We start from the raw sequence: 25,932 nt of genomic DNA, 5'->3' as shown, positions 1-25,932 counted from the left end.
TCTTTGGCATGGATCCATTTGAAGACAGTATCGGGTGAGTTCGTTTACTCTTTAAATCTGTCATTATGCTGAGAAATAGCTAAACCATTTCATTGATAGGTTCTGAGTTTCTGTGCAAACGCGCGAAAACACGCTGGTATAATGAAACAATGACGGTAATACATATATAGTCCGCTTCGTTCCGTTGCTAACATAACGACATACAGCTGCAGTTTCTCGCTGCATTTACTAATATTGAATATAAACAAAAGACGCAATTTATGCTGTAAATCGTATCCTCAATTTAATCTCTAAATCGACTGTAAATTTAGGGTTGTGGTATAATAAAACAATGACGGTAATGCATATATAGTCCGCTTCGTTCCGTTGCTACCATAACATAACGACCTACAGCTGCAGTTTCTCGCTGCAATTACTAATATTGAATGTAAACAAAAGACGCAATTCATTCTGTAGTCTGCCAGTGTCTAAATACATAATACGGTCCATTTGAAGACAATATCGGGTGAGCTCGTTTAGTCTTTAAATCCGTCATTGTGCTGAAAGAAATCGTAATCTCAATTTAATCTCTACATTGACTGTAAGTTTAGGGTTGTAACTAGGTAGTTGTTCCGTAGGTGACTTAGTCTTAACTCGTCTTAACTATTGCTTCTATTTTTGCATAGACTGCGTTGTTGCTGTTCTTGTTTGTGTTAGCGTTAATCAGTTTTACCTACTGGGTCCAAGTTGAACTGTGCGGTTGTTCCCTGCACTTGGAGCGGTATTTCTCTCTAGGGTTTTCGGCACACTTATTCCTGGTTATGGTTATACACTTTGTTGTACGTCGCTCTGGATAAGAGCGTCTGCCAAATGCCTGTAATGTAGGCTAATGTAATATTCCGTAGCAACAAGATAAACCCGGCGTTAGCCCTGAAATATGCCAGTACAGCAGTGAAAACGCTGCTCACTGAATAACGAAATAAACGAGACAATTTTGTTTTTTACATTATACCATGTCATTCTACAGTCAATATCTGGGACTAAACATTGAATAAATATACAATCTTACCATTGGTTTTACGTGTAGAGATGTCCCTTTTGCGACTGAGTGGTCATATATTGTCTTGGACAATCCGTTTGTGATTCCTGTTGCTTCTCATCTGCCAATAAATAAATAAAACGGTCGGCTGCTCTGCGCGTAGGTCCCGACTTGATAACTCGTCTTTTGTTTCGTTTTTTGTTTAGTTTTTTCTCAATGTCGTATTTATTCTTTGAAATGTGTATTTATGTGTTATCATTCTATCTGTCTCTGAGGCGCTCTGAAATGTGCATTCTCTGCTAAACTGAGCAATGGATTGGAATATGTGTCTGGCGTAGTGTTGCACGGTATACCAAAACCTCAGCACTTTCTCGGTACTTACAAAACCGTTTTTTTTATTTTTTTTATTTTTTATTTGAATTTTCCAACGTTCGGTAGTTCTGCGTCAAATGTAAAAGCCAGGGAAATGTGTCTCGCGCATTACTGATTTAGAGGATGAAAAGTGTAGTTTTTCAGAATCTTCGCTAGATGGCAGTAGCAACTAAGGTTGCCAAGTGAGGTGACCTGCGCTTGTGCATTCACTTCCCTGAAACAGCGCAAGCTTTGACTCAGTACACTTCAGTAGCAATAGGTGTTCCAATTTGGAAATATTTTATTATAGATAGATGCTTTATTGTTATTAAAATATGCTGTTTTAAAATCTATTTAAAGGTGAAAGACCTGTTTTAAAGATTATTTACTTTACAACTGTTTAATTTTTGAAATATATTTAACATATTTTTCTATTGTTCAGTGTTGTAACACTATAGGCCTATGCATATTAATATGTTGAAGAGACTTCAACTTACAGGTTGTTAATGAACCAGGTTGTTAATAAACCATGAATTAGAAAATGAGGTCAACCCTTGTGGACATTACGTTTCTGATCTATTAAGGTAATTTCAGTAACGTTAGGTACAGAGTATCAAATTAGCACCGTTTAAGTTTCAAGTATCATTTCAGTATTGAGTATCGTAATACTAAACCTGGTATCAGTATCAAAGTCAAAATTTCGGTATCGTGATAACACTAGTGTGACGCCTTTTTTAGTTGCGGCGCAGAAACACTGCAGCTGTGCATGCACGCCGGACCATCTAAGTGTTACGACATGCCATCTAAGTGTTACGACATAGTAAAGGCCTTGACGGGAAGCGGCCAGGACACATCCATGGCGACGTAACTAAGTCATCCGATAGCGTCTCTTAGCTCAAAATTGGCCATAAGTCATCAATATATCATACGATCATCATGATATTCAGTAGATATGTTGGGTGAAGGCGTATGATCATGAGGATAAAGCCATTTTAAAATCGCTCCATAGGGGGCGCGATGCTGCCACTGCTTGGACCCCTTCCAACGCCGCTTGCGGCTTTAATTACATTGTATTACAGTTATTTAGCAGACACTCTTGTATCCATTCATACAGCTGGATCTATACTGAAGTGATGCAGTTTAAGTACCTTGCTGAAGGGTCTAATGACAGAAATCTTACCCAGGAATCGAACCTATGACCTTTCCATTACAAGCCCAGTTCCTTACCCACTGTGCTACACTGCTGTCTGCAATCACTAATCAATCCTCTGTTATCAGTCTTCTCGACTGTGCCAGCTGTGCCAGTACTCAGGTACTGTACTTACAGCCACTCGGATGGTGAATTGGATTGTGAGAAATAGGCTAAGTGGCCGATCAACAACATTCGTTTACAACATTGTAAATTAAGGGCGGGAAGCTAGGTAAAATTAAAATTTAATTTCCCAATAACAGCCCTCCACGTGCAGCTGCCTGGCTGCTTTTGGAAAACTCTGAGCCAGAATTTGTCAACACTGAGCTCTGCAGATAATCATTGAACCTTGCTTTGCCTGGGCTGTTAGCCTTAGTGCAAATGAAAGAACGGTTGCATCATACTGCCTCATGCATAAAGGCCTTAGCTCCGAGCTATTCCACTACAGAAGCAATAAGGTTCACAGTTAACACAGAGGCAATAAAGCTCATATTTAGCACAGAGTCAGTAATTCTCACAGTTAGCACAGAGTCATTAATGCTCAGTTAGCACTGAGGCAGTAAAGCTTACATTTAGTACAGAGACATTGATGCTTGGTTAGCACAGAGACAGTACAGCTCACAGTTAGCACTGAGGCAGTAAAGCTCACAGTTAGTACAGAGACATTAATGCTCAGTTAGCACAGGGGTGGGGGGGTTGATGTGGAGTGGAGGTTGACTCCAGTGATAAGGAAGGGGAATTTATGCTTGTTGTTACAACACCTTGTTTTATGCCACTGAAAAAATAAACATCCAGTCAAGTCTCCCCAAAGTCAATGCCAGGGGACCTCAAAGTCAGACCAGAGAGAAGCACATGCCGAATGTTGTTTAAGAACAGAAATTTCCTGTCTTTTCCATGGTCGTTACCCTTCCACCTCTATTGTTGCTGCATCTCTGAAGAGAGCGCAAACTGTGACTGATTGTCGCTCTGTGTTTGAGTTTCAGATGGCCTTTTATACCCTGCGTTTGAAATGTTGTCCAGACGTTCAGCAGGACCAGGCAATTTTAGGCTGCATTAAATTTTTTTTAATGAGGACATTATTACCGTCTCAGGCCGGGGCTGTGCTGACCGTGGCCACGCGACTGCAGATTTGCAAGCGGACGTTGATGGATGTCAGAAAAGCAGGACGTCCGCTCTTTATGCCTTCACAGATAAAGCGGCGTTATCATAGAGGGCGTCTCCTCCATGATGGGCGCCTATAAAAAAAGAAAAGTTTCCAAAGATAGGGTAACTATGTTTCCATCCATGGAGTTATCGCTCCGTGTCCATCAACAGCGTTCCCTCATGCATTATTCTTGATCCCCGCAGTGTTACACTCACTCATACACACACACACACACACACACACACACACACACTCCACCTACATGCACACCCAAAAGAGACACGCACTTACTCCACCCAAACACACACACCCCAGAGACACACACACTCCACTTACACACACACACGCCAAAGATACTCATGCGTACTACACCCAAACACACTCACACATGCACATACCCCAAAGATACTCACACGTACTACACCAAAACACACACTCACACATGCACATACCACAAAGATACTCACACGTACTACACCCAAACACACACTCATTCATACACAGTGCTCACGCACATCCCCTGCCTACACACATACTCTGCCCAAACACACGCATACATACACATGCACACTCCACACATACTAATTACTCCTCCCTCAAACACTCACTGCCTACACACATTTCATCCTGCATGCCTGTCCTTTCTCTCGCTCAGTAATTAATTCTATAACCATAAACCACCATAGTGCAATTATATAATAAATGTGAGCACCTAATTAGAACGTGTGCTGAACCAGCCGTTGGTTCCAAGGAGCGTCAGGGTTTTCACTGTAAATCTGAAGAGCTGATGTTCAGAGTGCGAGGCTGACTACAGTGTATCCACGGACCTACACTGCAAGTACCTCATTCCTTTGCATTGACATAAATAAAGCTTTGCCTCTTTGTTTGCGTGCAGAGCGTGTAGGCTTAGTTTTTTGTTTTATGATTTCATTATCAAATGGTTTTGCTGTTTTCTGCCCTTTTCTCCCCGCTGTCTGCTGCCCCCTGCCCTTGTCCCTAAAAAATGGACTGCTGAACTCTTCACTGTTTGCTCTGTAATGAAGGAGAATGGGAGAACTGATCACTTCCTAATGCAATATGCAGTGAACAACACACTCGCACACCCTTTGAGAAAAGAAAAACATTTAAATGCAGCTTTATATTGTATAGGCTGATGAGAAAAAGAGGGAGGGTGATAGAGAAGGGGGAAGGGGGAGAAAGGACAGAGAGCGACTGAGAAAGAGAGGAAGAAAGCTCTGTGGGGATTGATTCTGGAAGTCATGGCTGTGTATGATCCGATTTGTTGCAGTGCCATGTGGTTTTATTAGATTAGGGCACAGTTTGGGAAAATGTGGAGATTGTTAAGCAGCAAATAAAAAAACCGGCAGGCCTCTCTTCCCAGCACGCCAATTTCCCATACCTCCCTCCGGTCTCCCCATCCCCCCACCGCCCTCCACCCTCTGTTCCCAGTGCCCGTCATTGTTCTGCCTATCAGTGGAACTCGCTTTGTTCAGCTTTTTTTGTTTCCAAAAGTTTTTTTATTTTTTTTACAATATTCCAGAGTATCATTTTTACCCAGCATTCTCTAAATCACATCTCCCTCTGGAAGGAACAGTATCCCTTATGCTTTGCACATACACTGTGATCATTGAAACTGGCATGCATGTTTGAACTGTGCCTGACTAGGCTACTGTAGAGTGAGGAAAATTGAGTCTGACCTGAGTTTGAAAATGAAGGAACCGCACTGTGCTCATAATACAGTCACTATAATGCAATTACACAATATCTTGTTTCTACCAAGACGCTTGGATGGTTCTTTCTCTCTATTACAATATCGGTCATTTCTCAAGGTATCATACTTTAGGTGTCAATTGAAGTAATAATGCAGAATTATGTTTTGTATTGCACTTACAAGTGACAATGCTCAGCAGGTGAATTTAACAGCGTAGGGCTTTCAGTGACTGTTTCCTGAGTACAGTCACCAAAAGCCCTACGCTGTTAAATTCACCTGCTGAGCATTGTCACTTGTAAGTGCAATACTGCTTCCCATGGATACTACACAGTCTAAAGGCAGACATGTCCAAAGTTTTGAGGACCAAACCACAGCCTCAGCATGTACATGTTTAATTCCGTTAAGAGCCTCATTAATAGCCTGAACTGAAATTAGAAATGCACATACAACAGCTATAGACCTCTTTCTCACCCAGCCAGGTGTTAAAACATGACACCTGTGTGAATATTAAGAATCATCAGAAGCACCTGATGCTTGCACGGTGAGTTCACACCTCCAAGTGCTACAAAGCTTAAATAGAGGGTATGCACATGACGTCACAGTAAAGCCGCGTTTCCACCAAAAGTACCCGGAAGTACTTTTAGTCCCAGGAACTTTTCAAGGAACTAAAAGGTTCCTTCAGCCCATTGTTGTCTGCGTTTCCACCGCGGTCTAAAGTCCCGCGAAGATTAGGCAAATTAGCCCACTGACGTATGAAAAAGCGACGTTGTCGTCGGTCCATCTGTCCTGATTTCTTCTGTAACTCCATACTACCACCGAAGTAGCGTACATTATTTTCTAATAACCGGGACAGCCCGGAGGGGTTTATTCCCCTTATATACAACGGGTTACCAACAATGACTATATATGGTTACTTTTGTATTTATTGATTTTTATCGATTTAATCACCTGGAATTGAAATATTCTTCTGCAGCCATTTGGGCATATTTTACCATTGTCAAGCAAAACTGTCGTTGGTAGTTGAACTTGGACCGTTGTTATGCAACAAATAGGATATAACAGGCCAATAGTCAGATTGTAACTGTTTTATATATCCTCTCAAACACATTCATTATGTTTTTATGCGGACATTCGCTTTCATGTCTTGACATCCGAAGCGACAGAATGCATTCACATTTATATGTATAACTGGCAACAGCAGAAAACATGTACACGTTGTAAACAATTTGCTGTTTGATTACTTTCTCATCGTCAATTCCATATAGGCTAATCGCAAAATGACAAGAATAGAACGAAAACTGGGACTTGCTTGAAAATTTAAATTAGTGGTACAGCCACCGTTTGCTTTCCTTCGAAGTTACTGCTAGCCGAGCAGCGAAGTGTGCCCTCCAGATGCGAACCATGCACCATAAATTAGTCCATAGTCTTCCTGGTCTTTTTGTGGAAGTGAAGAATGGCAGAGTAAAATTACGGCAGTCTAAAAAAGCTAAAGGGATGATTACTAGAATTAACCTGTTATTTTACCCTGACAAAAAGTGCGGAAGGTGATTTCCAGTTTGCTTTTACTGTATCACCAATGTGAATTACGCAGAACTACTACCTCACATAACTGTATCAAACGTTTTGAGTCAATTACAACGGGCTAACAAAGAAAATCCGGAAGAAAATATTCAGCAACCGAATTAATCTGTTTGAATGTTTTGGTACGTAATATGCTGTCCCAGCACGAATGCTTAGCATTTTATAAAACGAATACTAAAGCAAGAAAAGAACAGAAGAGCACACGTTATAATTCCAAGACGTTGGCAGGCTATAACCAAAACTAGGCTACTGCGCCGCATAACATACAAGTTTGATTTGAAGTTATTATGAAAATAAATCTGTTTGCGGCTGCATATTTTTAAACATGGCGGTTGAAATAAAACACTGCAAGTCATCGACCAATCAGAAATTTTCAGCGCTTGCGCCCCACCCCAAAGTTTCCGGTACTTTTGGAAAGTACTACCCCCTGAGCAGGAACTTTTTTGGCGGTAAAATAAAGCCCCCGGAACTAAATTTAGACCCTAGTTCCTGCGGTCGAAAAGCACTGAGTTCCTCAAAAGGTTCCTAGTTCCGGGGTAAAGTTCCTGCGGTGGAAACGCGGCTTAAGTGGAAGTCACTGCAGTTACACCCACTGAGTGGCAGAAAGACGTGGCGGCATTAGCGTTCATCTTGAATGCCGTGAAAACACAAACACACCTAAAATGGGAAAGAGCTGTTGTGCAATTGACTGTACAAATAGCTCCGATTTCTTGTCGAATCTATCTTTTTTACAGACTGCCGAAAGCTAAAGAAAAGAGATGCAAATGGATCGCTGCAATTCGCAGAAACAACTGGAATCCAGGCACGTGGATTTGCGGTTGTCATTTTGTGTCAGGTAGCTATGTTGGATTTTTGGGTAAAATCATGCCTTAAGTTATGTAGGCTACTGTATTGACTACATCAATTAAATATTTAGCATCTTTCATTTATATTCCGTGTAACTGTAAAGTTTGTCAGCATTTATTAAAAAACATCCATAATGATGAGCCTTGTGTTCTACAAACAAAGGGGGAATGGTTGGATAGTATTAGCTAGCCAAGCATATACATTATTAAGGTATGATTTTACCATATAAATTATTAAGGTATGATTTTACCCAAAAATCCAACATACCTGACTCAAAATAACAACCGCAAATCCATGTTTCGATGCCTGGATTCAAGCTGTTTATGCGAATAGTAGCGATTAATTTGCTTCTCTTTTCTTTAGCCTTCGGCAGTCTGTAAAAAGATAGCTCCGATTTCTTGTTGAATGTCCATGGACCACTGGTTCTTTGGTAAGTTGTAAGGATCACTGTCGAGTCCAACTGCCTTTAATTTAAGCAGATAATCGTTTGTTTTACTCCCGGTTTTGCAGTTTCCTATACTAAAGGCAGCCATGTGGCAGCATGTTTTGCCACTCAGTCCCGACTGAGGGGGCGTATACTGGTGGGAAAGTGACGTCAATGCATACCCTCTATACAACAACACACACACACAGCCTCTGTGCTGGCCTGCCACACACCTGATTACTAGACCGAAGTAATCTAGACTAATCTAGACTGGACAGGTCATTCGAAGATCTTTTTGTCTGTGAAGAGACATAAATTTCACATCAGAACTTAAATGCAGAAGCATCATGGTTCCCTGGGTTATGCTCACTTTATTGTCCTTTATCTATGCTTTCTTTGGCCATTAATTTTCCCAAGAAGGCTGAATGAAGACTGAACTATGGCTGATGTTCCCTCTGTGAACCCTGTGTACTGTAATGTAATGTAACATACAATCAAATAAAAAGAACTTCGGTCTAGGCTACATGGCAAATGCTGCCCTTTTTAAAGGTTTTTAGCCAGGAATATCAGCCTGTTGACATGGTCTGGCTTCAGAGATGTACGGTGACAGGTGACAACATTTCCACCCGTGCTGAACACCCTCTCTGAAGGGGCACTGGTAGCTGGAATGCAAAGATATTTCCTTGCCAGGTGGGAGAGCCGTGGGAACAGCTTCCGGTGTTCCCTCCACCAGTCCAAAGGCTCACTGTCCAGGATGGTTGCCTGGAGGTAGGACTGTAGCTCAGAGACTATAGCCTGGCCCTGGCTCTGAGGTCCTGGTGCTGTGCCCTCAGTGGCCTTGAAGAAGCTGCCCAAGGTTTTCTTCTTCTTGGGTGCACCAGCACCCTCCATGTGGCATCCGTGAAACATTTACGGAATGTACATGACTGATAAGCCATCAAACAGGTTTGACAGATTTGAATATTTGTCGGTTAAGGTTAGCTAGCTAGCTTGCTAGTAAAATGGCTTGGTAGCCGAAGTTGCGAACTTTTTTAGCATAGCCTACTGGACTACCAAATATAGCAAATAAGCATTAGCTGATTACGCTTTCTGCCAACTTATTGGTTAAGTAGGCTAAAAGAAATAGTAAAAATGACTTTGCTACCGAATAAACTTCAGAGGAGGATTATTTTATGGTCGATCAGTGCAGCTGTAAATAGCACATGCCAGAAATCACTACAAAATGGGATGCCTGCATTTTCTGACTTCGCACAGGTGGACCATGGATGATGAGTCGGAGCCGCAATGTCAAGGCCAAAAGGCACCACCTCCCACCCCAGTGACCATAGATTGTAGCCCCCACTGTAGTTATGGTGCATTCGTCAGTCCTCATCAACTCGTAAAGTCGGTTATTTCCAAGTTTACCACCAGGAAGTTGCACTCACCCAAGTTTTCCACTGGTCGGCCGTTCAAGTTCCATGATACCCGAATTTACGAGTTGTGACGTTTCACTGACCTCACCTTGCTTTCAACACATGCTGGACGGAGTGTAGCACAGTGGGTAAGGAGCTGGGCTTGTAACCGAAAGGTTGCAGGTTCGATTCCCGGGAGAGGCCACTGCCATTGTACCCTTGAGCAAGGTACTTAACCGGAATTGCTTCAGTATATATCCAGCTGTATAAATGGATACAACTATGTAAAATGCTGTGTAAAAGTTGTGCAAGTCGCTCTGGATAAGAGCTTCTGCTAAATGCCTGTAATGTAATGTAACACATGGTGGACAACTGGACATTTATTCTGATATTGTTTCATGTATGAATATAAGATATTAAAATGATCTTTCAATGTGATCAACTGTAATATATATTTTTCTATACAATGTATTGTAACATTGAAATATGATCAATATTTTTTTTTTTTTAACTGGAAATTTATCATGTGACCAACAGTGGGTGATCTCAGTGGTCCACCACCTTTACATCCCCAGCGGACATACGTATTGTTCATGTGATAAATTTACCAGTTGCCATGACCGCCCAAACGTAAACACCTTGTAAATACGACTTGGTCACGTGATAAATTTCCGACTTTACGAGTTGACAAGGACCGTCCAAATGCACGATTATCATGGCTTCCACTTAGATACTTCCGGGTCATTTCACTCAGTTAGGAACCTTCCTAAGCAAAAAAAGACTCTTCGGACGTCATATGTCTACGGTCAATCATCCCCTTTTCAGAGGGAGTGCCAAGTGCGCATGATCGCACAGGGGCTGCAGTTGCTGTGACTAGTTACCAAATGGGAATTAGCAAGAGAACATCGGATTGTTCAAGTGTGTATGCTGTTGAATTGTTTGCCATATCGATGGCATTAGAATGGATTGAACAGGGTAGGTTTAGCAAAATAGTAATATGTAGTGATTCTGTGTCGGCCCTTGCAAGTATTAAGACAGGTACAGCCAGAAATCACCAGGATCTCCTTCATGAAATCTTGTTTGCCAATTCAAGAGTGGTTAGGCAAGGGGAAAGTGTTACATTCATGTGGGTCCCAGCACATTCAGATATCCCGGGAAACGAGAGAGCAGATACGTTGGCAAAAGAAGCAGTCAAAAGGGAATTGTTGAAATCAATATTAAGTTATCAAAATCAGAGGGAAAGGGCATTGTGTGGGGAAATATCAATAAAGAATGGCAGCAGCACTGGGATCAGAAGAGAAGGGGGAGACATTTACATCTGATACAAAATAGAGTAGGCAGCATAAGAAAGAGGGGAGGAAACAGAAGAGAACAGGTCGTAATAAGATTAAGATTAGGACACTGCAGTCTACGCAGCACACTTCATGTTATAGGTAAACTGTCAGGTACCAGAAACTGTAGAACACGTTATCATTACTGCAGTAAATATAACTGCATTAAATATAGGTCGGAAAGGAAGGACATGATGGAGGAGATGGGAAGATTGGGGATAACAGGAGCAGGACTGAAGAATGTACTGGAGTGTGGTGCTAGTGGGCAGGGGAGGAGATGCTTTATTAGCTACCTTCAGAGAACGGGACTGTTAGAGAAAGTGTGTGCTGTATGAGTTAACTCCGAGAGATGGCAGTAGTGCAACTCTCAAGGATGCAAGCTGCCGGTAAACACCAGGGATGAAGTGCATGATCGCATCGTTGACATCACGTCATCCCCATCCTCTTCAGATTAGACGAGATAGCTAGCAAATAGCCCACCTGTTAAGTGACTTTAATTAACGTTATAGCATAAAAAACAACAATGAAAAGAACAAAGTTGTCAGGGGCAGAGGTGAGAAAACGGCGAAAGGAAGAGGAGAAAAAAGCCCAATATAAAGGTGAGTTTGTACAGTTGCTAAATTTTGATGGGTACAGACTTTTTGTTTGTCATCAAAAGGAAGCTAACATATCAGCTACCAAGCTAGCGATTTTTATGCTAAATTGTCCTTGGCATTTTCTGTGCACTATATGTAAGGAATAAACCACAACGGGCTGTCCCGTTATTGGAAAATAATGTACAACGGGGGTGGTGATGCGGCCGAGGCGAAGCCGAGGGTCGCTGTAGCTTGATAGGTCCCAGTTTTATGTAGTATACATATATATATTATATGTAGTGTATTGTGTTTCCGTTTCTGCCATCACTGTGTCTGTAGTTTGTATGCCTGTATGTCTAGCACCTCTGTAGTGTGTCTCCGTATAACACCTCTAGTGTCTGCAGCAAGGAGGTCACATTCCTATGCTAAATGGCTGCGAGGGTCCACAGGAAGGGACAAGACCATTTTGTCTCCGGTCCACCACTTAACTCAACCTTTTGATGTGTATGAATGAAAACTGTATATCTAGACACCACACAGTGTGATGGGCAGAGATTCTCTCAGCGCAGCGCCCGAGTGTGCTGGGTCTGTCTCTCCCTTGCGCATTGAATTAAACCACAAATCCTCTGAGGAAACTTTGTCAGCGTGTTCTTCATCGTCCTGCATTTGACTCCACGAATAAGGGCAAAATATCCTAACAGTTTTGGCAACCACGAAGGGACAGGAAATATCTTCCACTTGAAACAACGAGAATCAACAAGAAGGTGAGTATCTTTTATTAAACACAACTTACCACCTTCATTAGGCGTTGATTTTCCTTGGTGCAATTGGGAAGTGACTCCTGTTCTGTATTTTAAGAAATAGTTACGTGGACGGGACTTTGATGTAACAACTGATAATGAGTTTGTCTTTTAATGTTGACGTCATTTTAATGTGGTAGTGCTAGCAGTATTAACAGAGTACGCGGGAGCGTCAATCTGTTCAGTAACGTCTGCGTGCTGAAGTAGAGCACGGCAGCGTTCCGGACCACGTCGGGTCCTCGACGCTGAGTAACGCGTCAGTTTAGTAACGTGTGTCATATTGGACAGAAGGACACGTTCCGAGCCACGTCGGGCTCACGGGCGAAATAGCGCCCATTTTCCTAAGTAACGTCTGCGTGCTGGGTGAAGTCGCGTAACGTTCCGGACCACGTCGGGTCCACTACGCAAAGAAGAGCGTCTGTTTAGTAACGTGTGTCGGTATTTGACAGAAGGACACGTTCCGAGCCACGTCGGGCTCAAGGGCGAAGTAGCGTCCACTTTCCTTAGTAACGTCTGCGTGCTGGGTGAAGTCACGTAACGTTCCGGACCACGTCGGGTCCACTACGCCAAGAAGAGCGTCTGTTTAGTAACGTGTGTCGGTATTCGACAGAAGGACACGTTCCGAGCCACGTCGGGCTCAAGGGCGAAGTTGCGTCCATTTTCCTTAAGCTGTTTAGTAACGTGTGTGTCGGGAGTGGACACACAAACACGTTTCGGTTCGGAACCATCAGACGAGGGAGCGTCTGTTTAATAACTTGTTGGACAAGTTTTGGTGTTGCTGATTGCTGTTAGTAGCCTAAGTGTTTCGGAAGTAACACTGCGAATTGTGAAAAAACTTGGGCTGCGTGCCAAAGTGTGTGCAAGAAGAGAACCTTGGTTGTTTACCAATGCGAGTGAATGCGAGAAAGTGCACTCAATGTTGTTTTGTTCGGAGCTCCATCAGTGTTGTCATGTCTACAGAATAACGTATTGTTGTGTTAGGCCTACGTGATATGTTTGTTATATGTGTACACAACATAGTATATATAACCCATATAATATAAGAGTAAAAGCGCATATTTTCCTTTCGTGTAGTTAATACTTTCGGCTCATGATAGCTAATCCGCGTAATTCTGAAGGGCTACCAACTACGGGAATGATGACGGAGAAAGAGGTTTTATGCGGGGATCTAATGGCAGCGGCATTAAAAGCTATGGTTAAAAGATATGGGAAAGCAATTAGAACTAACCCCCCATTCCCTAGCAAAAATGATTCCGGGGTAATTTCAAAGAAGGCATTGAACGTATGGTGGTCCCAACAGAAAAATAATAAACAGAAAGGTAAATATGCAGCAATGTGCGTAGTGATGGCATATAAAAGCGCAGCACACAAACTCAAACAATATGAGGGAGAGCTGGAGCGCTGTCGTAGCGAAATAGACGAGCCGCAAAGGTGTCGTAGCAAACTAGACAGCAAAAACAAACTGTTAGCTAAGGTACAGGAGGATTTGTACAAGGCTCCCCCATATTCACAGGTTATGGATGATATATCTGTAGAGCCTAGTGCCCCAATGGCCCCCATAGCAGTAGACTCGATTCCGAATCCGGATCGGAGTGAGGGACAGCCAAGTATTATAACACAAATCAAACATACACCACTAAGTCCTTCTGATTTGCGTAGCATGGTTCGGGAATTACCCGATCTCAAAAGAGATGACCCGAACATGGCGTTTTGGGAGAAAATAGCACAGTACATGACGGTGGGGGGATTACATGCTTTCGACGTTTATGTGTTAACAAAGGCAAAATGTCCAAGTGCTGTATGGAGCGAGTTAGGGGAATTTAATAACTCTGCATGGGCATCTGTCCGCTTCACATCCACGCTTGAGATGGAAGAAGCAGTGGAAAAGTTCAGGAAGACCGTTTATAAAGCTCTAGGTACAGGTTCCAATCTGTATTCATTATATCTTACCCGCCAACAACGCGAAGATGAACCTTTTGATAGGTATATTGACGAGAAATACAGTTTGTACTCCACATATGGTAATGCAGGTGACAATCCAAGTAAAGATAACCCCGATTTCCTGATGAATGTACTCGAGGGAAGTGTAGCTTTATACCGAGACACAGCGGGTAAGGCTGGTTTTCGACCGAAGGATTGTAGCGACTTAATTTTGTGGGCTGCATGTTTAAATAAATACCATAGTGGTGTAAACAAGGGGGGCGCAAGATCAGGTCTGAGGTCACATTCTCATAATAAAGCACCCCTCCACATGGCTCCGGTACAGGAGATAGCTCCTTGCAGCAACTGTGGGAGATCAGGGCATAGCCAGGCGGACTGTCACAGAGGGAGAAGGACCCAATGTAAGATCTGTCACAAATATGGACACGTTGCCCAGGCATGCAGATCTGGGAATAACCAGTCAGAACGAGGTAGCCAGCTCCAAGACATGTCAAAAGACGAACTCGTTAGATTAATTAAATCGCTTGAAACCTCAGAATAGGATACGTCGGCCCCCATTGCATCAGGTGTTGAGGTTTCGTTCTAATAGCATAAGGACGTGGACACCATAAGTCCCTAAATATTCTTAATTTATGAGCCCAAGATAAGGGAGTAACAGTAAATAAATAAATAAATAAATAAATAAATAAATAAATAAGGGTTATGAGCCCAAGATAAGGGAGTAAATAAATAAATAAATAAATAAATAAGGTAGCACACATATGATTGACCCCTAGTGGCACATCCTAACACCATCCTTTCCACAGTTTCTCATGTAAAATACACGCTGAGCAATGTTGGCTTCAAGCTGACACTGAGGTAATCAAATCGTTTTTACTTCTCAAAGTAGCATCTTGCATGAGACTTTTGTTAATACTGTGAATGTACCTGTGGGTGATCTGTGGGGTTGCAACCAAGGCCGTGTAAATACACCAGAGATGGAGGCATAAGGATTTTAAAATGGTGTGTGACTTTTGAACTTGTAGGAGACTCCTGACTAGTGCAGTAGCCCCCAATACAAAATGGGGGACTGGTACAAGAAAATAACATTGGTTAAAAAAAAAAAAAAACAACAACTAATTAATCAATTCCAACTAACTAATCATTTGTTCTCCATTTTAGGATGAGACTGGGTGACGCAGCCACCAGCCGTGCTCCTTTCCGTGAAAGCGGGACTGAGTAATTAACACTGAGTAATTAACATTTGCTTTCACCCTTTGAAATTCCTACAGGTTGACCCATGAGGACTCCTGGTGGTTAGTGTATTGGTGGGAAATTGCACGTAATGGGTGACCGTTCAGGTAAATATTGCAGGCTTTTGTCCTAAGTGTGTTTCACAGGATCACAGAACTGGACTTGACCCGGCTGAGGACAAAGAAATGCCTGGTTGAACCTAGAGACAAGGTCCTGGTGAAAAACATAATCGGCAAAATTTGGTCTGGACCACACAGGCTCACGATTCCATCAGCTGTTTCCAGTGACTGGAACTCCGGTGTGGTTCCATTACATTACTTTACATTACAGGCATTTCCGCATTCAATAGTTAAGGAAATACAAGGGTGAGACCCAACATGGGGCACAATAATCCCCGTCTACCCTTATAGCCCCTGGGGGCTATCTCTCTTTCCGTGTCTCCAATCAGACACGTTTCCAGGACAAGAATGTGCACCAACCTTGCAAGCTGCAGTTGGATTTGGGATGACTTCACAGCGACATCTTCATCATTATGTTGTCATGTTGGATATTTTTGTCATTGTATTGTAATGTTGTATATAGTCTGAGAGTGTGGGTTGATACAGGAATAGGTTGGGAGGAGGCAATTAAAATATTGGAAAAGTTTTATATTAATTAGGATAAAAAGGTTGCAGGACTGGAGGAAGATGGTTGTCCCACTCGGAAGGCCATATACGGATATGCCCTTCAGCTAAGAGGTGAGGCACATGCAGCCCTCCAGAGAAGCCTGGCACATGCCCTAAATTGTATAAAGCCTGGCACATGCCCTAAAATGTATAGTGGACCTAAATTTTGAATTCCTCTGAAAGAGAGCCTCTGCCTGCCCGAGTGGCTGTATTAATCAGACACTCACATAATCATTCATCACTGGTGTAAAGTGCTTCAGGTTAGGTTAGGTTTTCTGTGTAACAAAATTATATATATTAGATATAATTAGGAAACATAAGGATATCGCATGATGGGAGGGAGCCACTGGGTCCACAGCAAATGCCATTTTTTGGTTATAAAATAAATGTTAATAATTGGGATTGGGCTAATACCTGTTAGCAACAGGCACAATATTGGTGACAAAAGGAGGACTACTTTCTAACCAAACTACTGCCTAACACTTCCAACTGCACTAATCCAACTGACACTCCTACCACTATCAGCTCTATTCTGGTCACTCTTGATGTCACCACTAACATCTCTGTTTGAGCACTTGATAGCTGGGTGTAGAACCCTAACACCACAATGCAGATAAAAGGCAACAACTGTGACCCAATGGCTTAAAGATAGTGATTACTGTCCCTTGGGGTGGGGTTGTTTGTATGTATTGTATGGGTCATTTCTTCCAATGTGTGTGGGTATGTAACATTTTCATTTTTCTGGTAATTATCATGCACACAGGCCAACCCAAGGAGGATGGGTTCCCCCTGCTGAGCCTTGGTTCCTCTCAAGGTTTCTCCCCTTTACTCTAGGAGAGTTTTTCCTTGCCACTGTCGCCATGTGCTTGCTCGCTGGGGGTACAGGCCTGAATAGGTTATGGGGAATATGGCGTTTGACACCATATTTCCAAATACAAAATGGGGGACTGATAGGTCCCAGTTTTATGTAGTATACATATATATATTATATATAGTGTATTGTGTTTCCGTTTCTGCCATCACTGTGTCTGTAGTTTGTATGCCTGTATGTCTAGCACCTCTGTAGTGTGTCTCCGTATAACACCTCTAGTGTCTGCAGCAAGGAGGTCACATTCCTATGCTAAATGGCTGCGAGGGTCCACAGGAAGGGACAAGACCATTTTGTCTCCGGTCCACCACTTAACTCAACCTTTTGATGTGTATGAATGAAAACTGTATATCTAGACACCACACAGTGTGATGGGCAGAGATTCTCTCAGCGCAGCGCCCGAGTGTGCTGGGTCTGTCTCTCCCTTGCGCATTGAATTAAACCACAAATCCTCTGAGGAAACTTTGTCAGCGTGTTCTTCATCGTCCTGCATTTGACTCCACGAATAAGGGCAAAATATCCTAACAAGCTTGACCAGCCCCGAAGTACATTATTTTCCAATAACGGGACAGGGTTATTCCACTTATACAGCGGGTTACCAACAATGATTATATATGTTTACTTTTATATTTATTGATTTTTATCGATTTAATCAGCTGAAAGTGAAATATTCTTCCGCGGGCGTTTGGGCATATTATTTTACCGTCGTCAAGCAAAACTCTGGTTGGTAGTTCTATTTGCAACGTTTAGCAAAAAACCTGGTCGTTAATTCTATGAAAACAATGATTCTATCAAGAAAAAATAGTTCCTTCTTGTTTTATACCATACAATTAGCACCAATTTTGGTCATTTTTATCAGTAAAACTGCATGAAACCATGTCAATCAGTCAATAAAATTCATCTCCCTAGCAGTTGCTTTTTAAATGTTGTGGTCGTGCGCGCAGTATAGACATAACGTCTAAGACACTCTGAAACTGGGTTTGAATGCCAGTTAGCTTTATGATAGGTTCGCCGTCACCGGGCCAATAATAAAATTCTTGGTTTTAGCTCAGAATAGTCTCACGGCATATGCTTGTTATCCTGGCTAGCTAGCTAGCTAGCTAAATATTGAATTATATTAAAAACAGCGGTTAATATAAACGCGATCGTTCACAAACATATGGATGAAAATGCGCCCCGTAGCCATGAGTTAAATGCGGAATGCCTATTCTACTGTCCAAATGGGGGGGGGGGGGGGGGGGGGGGGGTGCAGAAAACGGGCTAGAGCCGGCTCTGAACATTGTGGAAGTAGGGATAGCTGACGTAACCACGTAGACGGCTTTAACTGATCGTGGCTGATCAGGGAAGTATGATCAGAGATGTGTTCATCACTGTCTGTTGTGACCTCAGCATGCACAGCTGCATTGCGCTTTCCATTCACAAATACCAAATACTTAGCCTAATTTTTGTGTGGAGATAAATGCTGTTGTCAGTAGTTTCCTGCTCTTCAGGATAGAGCAGAGATTGAGAGTGTGCGTGAAATGCTGTATGGCATATTATCTAGAGACTGAGCAGCTCTGAAAATAAGCTTCTATCCGTTTTACGCAGGTGTGGCTTATATATGACTGACGTTTATTTAATCTGAAATTACTGTTGTTAATGGCCATCAGTGAGTAGATTTACTCATCTGTATAATTTAAAGATCTGTGCATTAGCATGGTTCCAGGCCAAATCTGACACCATAGAACAAGCCAATTCACTCAGAGGTACAATTAAAACTGATCAGACGCCATAGTTTCTAGCTGGTGGTGGGCGATGAAAGCAGTTGTTTTAAACTAGGTATTGTAAAGGCTGTAATGTTTCCACAATAGGAAAGAATTATTTGTATACAGCATTATACCTGAAGCTTGCTGTTGTTTCTTAACTGGTGATAACAAAGGCAGGGCAGAATTACTCATTGCTCTGAGGTTTGTTTCCTTACCAACTGTGCTCAGCAGTGTTAGTGTGAGGTCAACAGCCACTGAATTGTTTTTAAGACAATTAACAAGACAAGTCTGAGAGTTAAGTGTAAGAGTGTACACAGTTAATGAGAGGGATTTTTGGGTGGGCTGCTCATTCATTTGCCTTGGGGGGGATGACAACAGCAAATGAATCATTAAGAGTTGTAAAATTTTTGTGCTTGGCTTAGTTCTTAGTACATATCATTTTAAATATTTTCCTTTTTGTTTGCCTGTAACAACTTATACCAGCAACTCCTGTAACACCTGGCTTGTAACAGTAATCCCATAATAAATATTGGTTGGTTTTTTTCTTGGCAGTTTAAGAGAACTGTCAAAAAAGGGCAGGGGAAGGATGTGAGCTTTATTGTACAGATGAGCACTGTTAAGCTATCTGCTTGACAAATGGGGTTATCTTCAGTATGCCATACTTCATACATCAATGCTAATGTAGCAGATGAATTAGACCTACACATGTCCATGTTTCATAGCTGAGAAACACTTTATAGCATGTTTATCCGAGATTATATTGTGTATCTTATTCCATCTTACACTGAAGTGAGCGTTACGCCAACTACAATGGTGAATATTAAGGTTTAATATGACAACTTTCATTGGTGGATGAATCAATAATTTACCTTTTTTTTGCTGTATAGGAGCGCCCGGCATGAAAACTGAACTCAGTGTCCATATGTTTATATTGAAATGCATCTATTGCTACTGAATGTTTATTTGTTGGACTGAATAATTGAATAAACAATGTAATTAATCTTAAAAATTATGCAGATAGCAGAGCTCTGCATATGAAGTGGAGCCTCACTTACAGACTGTCCAGTCAACCAAACAGAGTATAAACCCGGAAGTAACTTGGGCAATTATGCCTTTTCAAGTTCCTTTATACAATATGTAGATTTTCCTTGGTATTTTCATCATGTAACCCTAAACACACATTGTTCATTACATTAACAAACGATTTGCAATATTTTTGCTTTGAGAATGCAAGATAATTCCTGTTTTTTCTGCTAAGAGTTGTCAACAGTACTCAGGTTAGTTATTATGCAGCGTCTTTTTATGCTGTCTTTTGGACTGCTAGCATGGATAAAATATGTTCTCATGAAATTGCACAGAGATCATCTTCTCACTACACTGCCGACTGCTCTCTCCCAATGCAGGTGAGCCTGCCCTGACAAAGGAGAACAACTGCCTGAATGCAGCCAAGGCTTGTAACCTGAACGACATGTGTAAGAAGCACCGGTCTGCCTACATCAGCCCTTGCACCAGCCGCATCTCCACCGCCGAGGTCTGCAACAAGCGGAAGTGCCACAAGGCTTTGCGGCAATTCTTTGACAAGGTCCCGCCCAAACACAGCTATGGCATGCTCTTCTGCTCCTGCCCGCCTTCTGACCAGTCTGCTTGCACCGAGCGCCGCCGCCAGACCATCGTTCCTGTGTGCTCCTATGAGGGCAAGGAGACGCCCAACTGCCTGTCCCTGCAGGCATCCTGCAAGACCAACTACATCTGCAGGTGAGCCATAGACATGCTGAGAGATCGGCTACATCTGCAGGTGAGTCTGCAGACCTGAGAGATCAGCTACATCTGCAGGTGGGTCCATATTGGCTTGCCTTTTTTCAAATTCTCACATCCATGAGAGCTAATGTTCTAATGTAAAAGAAAATAAAAGCAAACTTTAAATAAATAGGCTACTCATTCAATAAATACAAATTCACTGACGTAGGCAAACAACCTGACTGTGTTGGTATAATCGAGACTCATCCAGGGCCAAAAGGACTGCACAGAAACACACCTCAGATAGCTTCTGAAACACACTGCAGCCCCTGTATAGGCTAACAAGTCATTCAGCATGGAGGATATTTAGGGGTCCAAGCAGCGAAGCTGGTGGAACCCTATTGTATCTGATAGGATTATTATTATTATTATTAGGGGTCCAAGCAGCGAAGCTGGTGGAACCCTATTGTATCTGTTAGTATTATTATTATTCTTATTATTTTTCTTCGCTAAACGTGTCTGAGGCTCAGCAACCATAAGTCCTAGAGCAACCAAATTTGGCAGGTGGGTTCCTATGGCCCCCCACTACTCAGGCACTAAAAACCACCTATGTCGGCCAGGTGGTGGCGCTATAACAAAGGGTTATGCGTAAAAGGCCATAACTCCCACACCATACGTTAGATCAACACAAAACTTCATCGACCTATGCATCTGAACGTGCTCTACAACTTTGCCATTGGCACCACCTATGTCCACCATATTGTTTGCCCGCCATTTTGACTTTTTTATTAGATGGAGTGCGGAAGACCCGGAGCTCCAAATCTAAGTGTTACGACACCTAGTAAATTTCTTTACGGCAAGCGACATCCATGGCGACGCAAGTAATCAGACACCGTAGGGTCTAGTTTTTATCAGTGAGGGGAGGGTCTGAACGTCGGGGAAGCAATGGAAGTGCCAGCCAGAGTGCATGCTAGGCTATTAAAGGTTTGTTAGTAAAAGCTTTTTGAGAGGATGAATACTTTTCTTTGGCATGGATCCATTTGAAGACAGTATCGGGTGAGTTTGTTTAGTCTTTGAATCTGTCATTATGCTGAGAAATAGCTAAACCATTTTATTGGTAGGTTTTGAGTTTCTGTGCAAATGCACGAAAACCTGCTGGTATAATAAAACAATGACGGTAATACATATGTAGTCAGCTTCGTTCCATTGCTACCATAACATAACACACTATCTTGTGTCTACAGCTGCAGTTTCTCGCTGTAATTACTAACATTGAATATAAACAAAAGACGCAATTTATGCAGTACTCTGCCAATGTCTAAATAAATAATACGGTACTCTGAGCGTAGGAAGCGGATAGCATGGATGGCGAGTTGAGATTTCGTTTTTTGCTACTACAAGTTTGTTAGTAAAAGCTTTGAGAGGATGAATCTTTACTTTTCTTTGACATGGATCCATTTGAAGACAATATCGGGTGAGTTCGTTTAGTCTTTGAATACGTCATTATGCTGAGAGAAATCATATTCTCAATTTAATCTCTAAATTGACTGTAAGCTTAGGGTTGTAACTAGGTAGGTAGTTGTTTCGTAGGTGACTTAACTAGTCTTAACTATTGCTTGTATTTTTTCATAGACTGTGTTGTTGCTGTTCTTGTTTGTGTTAGTGTTAATCAGTTTAACCTACAGGGTCCAAGTTGAACTATGCGGTTGTTCCCTGCACTTGGAACGGTAGGCTACTGCCCTCTAGGGTTTTCGACACACTTGTTCCTGGTTGTGATTATACACTTTGTTGTACGTCGCTCTGGATAAGAGCGTCTGCCGAATGCCTGTAATGTAATATTCCGTAGCAGCAAGAAACCCGACATTAGCCCTAAAATAGGCCAATACAGCAGTGAAAATGCTGCTCACTGAATAATGAAATAAACAAGACAAATCTTTTTTTTTTTAAATTATACCATGTCATTCTACAGTCAATATCTGGGACTAAACATTGAATAAATATACAATCTTACCACTAGTTTTACGAGTAAAGATGTCCCTTTTGCGACCGAGTGGTCATATATTGTCTTGGACAATCCGTTTGTGAAATACGCGCATTTGTGATCCCTGGGTAGGCTACCTTCAAAAATAGCTGTGCGTAATACCACACCTGTTGCTTACAGCGTTGTCGCCCTTTTTAGTATAATTTGGCTTGCTTGACAATTCATTCATTCAGTATAAGCTTTCTAACGATGTATAACATGTCTGATTTTGATTTTGGAATAGCGTTTTATAGGTCAGTGTAACCGAAAATTTTCTCATCTGCCAATGTCTAAATAAATAATACGGTAGGCTACTCTGCACGCAGCACGCAGTTCGCGAGTTGATATTTCGTCTTTTGTTTAGTTTTTTCTCAATGTCGTATTCATTATTTGAAATGTGTATTTGTGTGTTATTATTCTTTGTCTCTGAGGCGCTCTGAAATGTGCATTCTCTGCTAAGCTGAGCCATGGATTGGAATAGGTTTGTGTCTGACGTAGTGTTGCACGGTACACCGAGACTTCAGCACTTTTTCGGGACTTAAAAAAAAAGAAAATAAACTGTTCGGTATTAGAATTTTCCGCCGTTCGGTAGTTTTGCGTCAAATGTAAAAGCCAGGGAAATGTGTCTCCCGCATTACCGATTGAGAGGATGAAAAGTGTAATTTGTCAATCTTCGCTAGATGGTAGTAGCAACTAAGGTTGGCAAGTGAGGTGACGTGCGCTTGTGTATTTTCCGTCGTTGATACAGTGCAAGCTTAGACTTAGTTCACTTCAGTAGCAATAGCTGCTCTAATTTGTAAATATTTCATTATAGGAAGATGCTGTATTGTTATTGAAATATGCTGTTTTTTGATCTATTTTAAAGTGAAAGACCTGTTTAAAGATTATTTACTTTAATTGTTTAATTTTTGAAATACATTTAATAGTTTTCTATGGTTTAGTGTTGTAACACTATAGGTCTATGCTTATTGATATGTTGAATAGGCTTCAACTTAAAGGTTGTTAATAAACCAGGTTTTTAACAAACGAGGTCAACCCTTGTGGACATTACGTTTCTGATCTATTAAGGTAATTTCAGTATCGTTAGGTACTGAGTATTGAATCAGTATCGTTTCAGTATCAATTATCGTGATACTAAACCTGGTATCGGTATCAAAGTCAAAATTTTGGCATCGTGACAACACGTGTGACACCTTTTTTAGTTGCGGCATGGAACCGCTGCAGCTGTACATACACACCGGGCCATCTAACTGTTACGACATGCCAACTAAGTGTTACAACATAGTAAAGGCCTTTACAGGAAGCGGCCAGGACACATCCATGGCGACGCAACTAAGTCATCAATATTTTATACAATCATCATGATATTCAGTAGATATGTTGGGTGAAGGTATATGGTCATGAGGACAAAGCCATTTTAAAATTGCTCCATAGGGGGCGTGATAGTGCCAATGCTTGGACCCCTCCCAACGCCGCTTGCGGCTTTAATTTAAGATATTTTTTGAACAACCTATTATAAAATGAAAATATGAATCACTAGAAAGTAAGGAATCTTTGTGCAGGGACCCTGATGAACCATCAAAACCAAGAATGGCCAAGCAGAGCTGGGAATGACAGAGCAGGGTCAGAAATGATCAGGCAGGGCTGGGTATGATCCAGCAGGGCCAGGTATGATCCAGCAGGGCCGGGTATGATCCAGCAGGGCCAGGAATGATCCAGCAGGGCCAGGAATGATCCAGCAGGGCCAGGAATAATCCAGCAGGGCCAGGAATGATCCAGCAGGGCCAGGAATGATCCAGCAGGGCCAGGAATGATCCAGCAGGGCCAGGAATGATCCAGCAGGGCCAGGAATGATCCAGCAGGGCTAGGAATGATCAAGCAGGGCTGAGAATGATCAAACAACACCAGGAATGATCAAACAGGGCTGGGAATGATCAAGTAGGGCCAAGAATGATCAAGCAGGGCTGGGAATGATCAAGCAGGGCCAGGAATAATCGAGCAGGGTCTGGAATGACCAAGCAATGGCAGGGATAACAGAGCAGGACTGGAAATGACAGAGCAGGGACAGGGATGATCAAGAAGATGATCAGAGCCGGGAAAAAGCTCTCTGTCTCAGAACTGTAAAAATGGTAGGTAGAACCCTGTAATTCTCAGGTCTTGAAGTGAAGATTACAAGGTATTTGGATGGGTTAGCATGTGCACTGCTATTGTTCACAAAATTCTCACAAGCAAGTTAATTGAGGCCCTTTTCCCCAGTTGCATTTTACAAATACAAACTGACCATACTATAAAAGGTAAAATTGTCTAGCATGGTCTTGAGTAACTTCAACTTAATTCTTTTTTGTGTCAGATATTTTGTTAAATATTTTTGAAAAGCAATGTTAAGTTGACATTATCAAATGTATCAGTATCGAAACAACACTAGTTTGTATATAGTCTTTTCCTTTAACACTAGCATGACGAATGAACTCCACTCTGAATGATTAACGTAGCCCTGACTGATTCACACAGACCTGACTGATTAACTTCTTAGCACAACGCCCCTAGTGGCCGGCACGCTGGCGTGCCGAGATTACTGAACTCAGACATTCAGTGCTACTGCAACCAAAGTATGAGTTAACAAGACCAGGTCAAAACCTAGTATAAGGGCATGGTCACACGTGCGAATGCAGGCGAATGACCAAAGTTTGCCAAAGTTGAACTCCACACGAAGCGAAGATGCAAATTTGCTTCACCACCTGAAGCGAATATTTTATTTGTCCCTTTGTTTGCATAGAATGGAAGTGAACGGCAGGCGAATATTCGCCAATGTTAATTTCGCACGTGTGACCACGCCCTATGGCCGGACCTAACGCACGTCATCCGGCCGACCAATGGTGTAACTTCATCACTCAGTCACAAACATTCGCGTTTGTAGGGCTGGCCCCGCTGTTGCGGTCCAGCTAGTCTCGCATAGCCAGACCTATCTTGGGCGGCGCTAAGCCCAGGATGCAGCGACGGTGCCCTTGCAAAAACTGTAACACACAGATAGCGGAAGGGGAAGAGAATTCCGACTGAAATAGTCAGCCAATGGTAGGTTTATACTCACAGTTTATATCCTGTGAGTCAGACTACGGTCCAGCCAAAAAGGCGTCAGACACGTATTCCAATCCATTGCTCAGCTTAGCAGAGAATGCACATTTCAGAGCACCTCAGAGGCAGATAGAATAATAATACGTATTTCAAATAATAAATACAACAAAAGACTAAATATCAACTTGCCATCCCTGCTACCTGTGTGCTGCGCATAAATAATGTCATATTTATTTAGACATAGGCAGACTACAGCATAAATAGCAGTAATTGCAGCGAGAAACTGCAGC

At 42.2% G+C, this 25,932-nt stretch overlaps 1 protein-coding gene across 1 annotated transcript in view; it reads left to right on the top strand.

Moving 5' to 3' along the window:
• gfra1b (gdnf family receptor alpha 1b) overlaps nt 1-25,932 on the top strand; it is a 76,825-nt gene that overhangs the window by 34,098 nt on the left and 16,795 nt on the right. Inside the window, exon 4 of the mRNA XM_035405362.1 lies at nt 20,217-20,568. Within this exon, the coding sequence (XP_035261253.1) occupies nt 20,217-20,568 (352 nt within the window). The remainder of the gene's footprint in view (nt 1-20,216; nt 20,569-25,932) is intronic.

Source organism: Anguilla anguilla, chromosome 2, assembly GCF_013347855.1.
Source record: "Anguilla anguilla isolate fAngAng1 chromosome 2, fAngAng1.pri, whole genome shotgun sequence".
NCBI classification, from domain to species: Eukaryota; Metazoa; Chordata; class Actinopteri; order Anguilliformes; family Anguillidae; genus Anguilla; species Anguilla anguilla.
The sequence above is the reverse complement of the archived record's forward strand: the minus strand, read 5'-3'. Positions and strand labels throughout refer to the sequence as shown.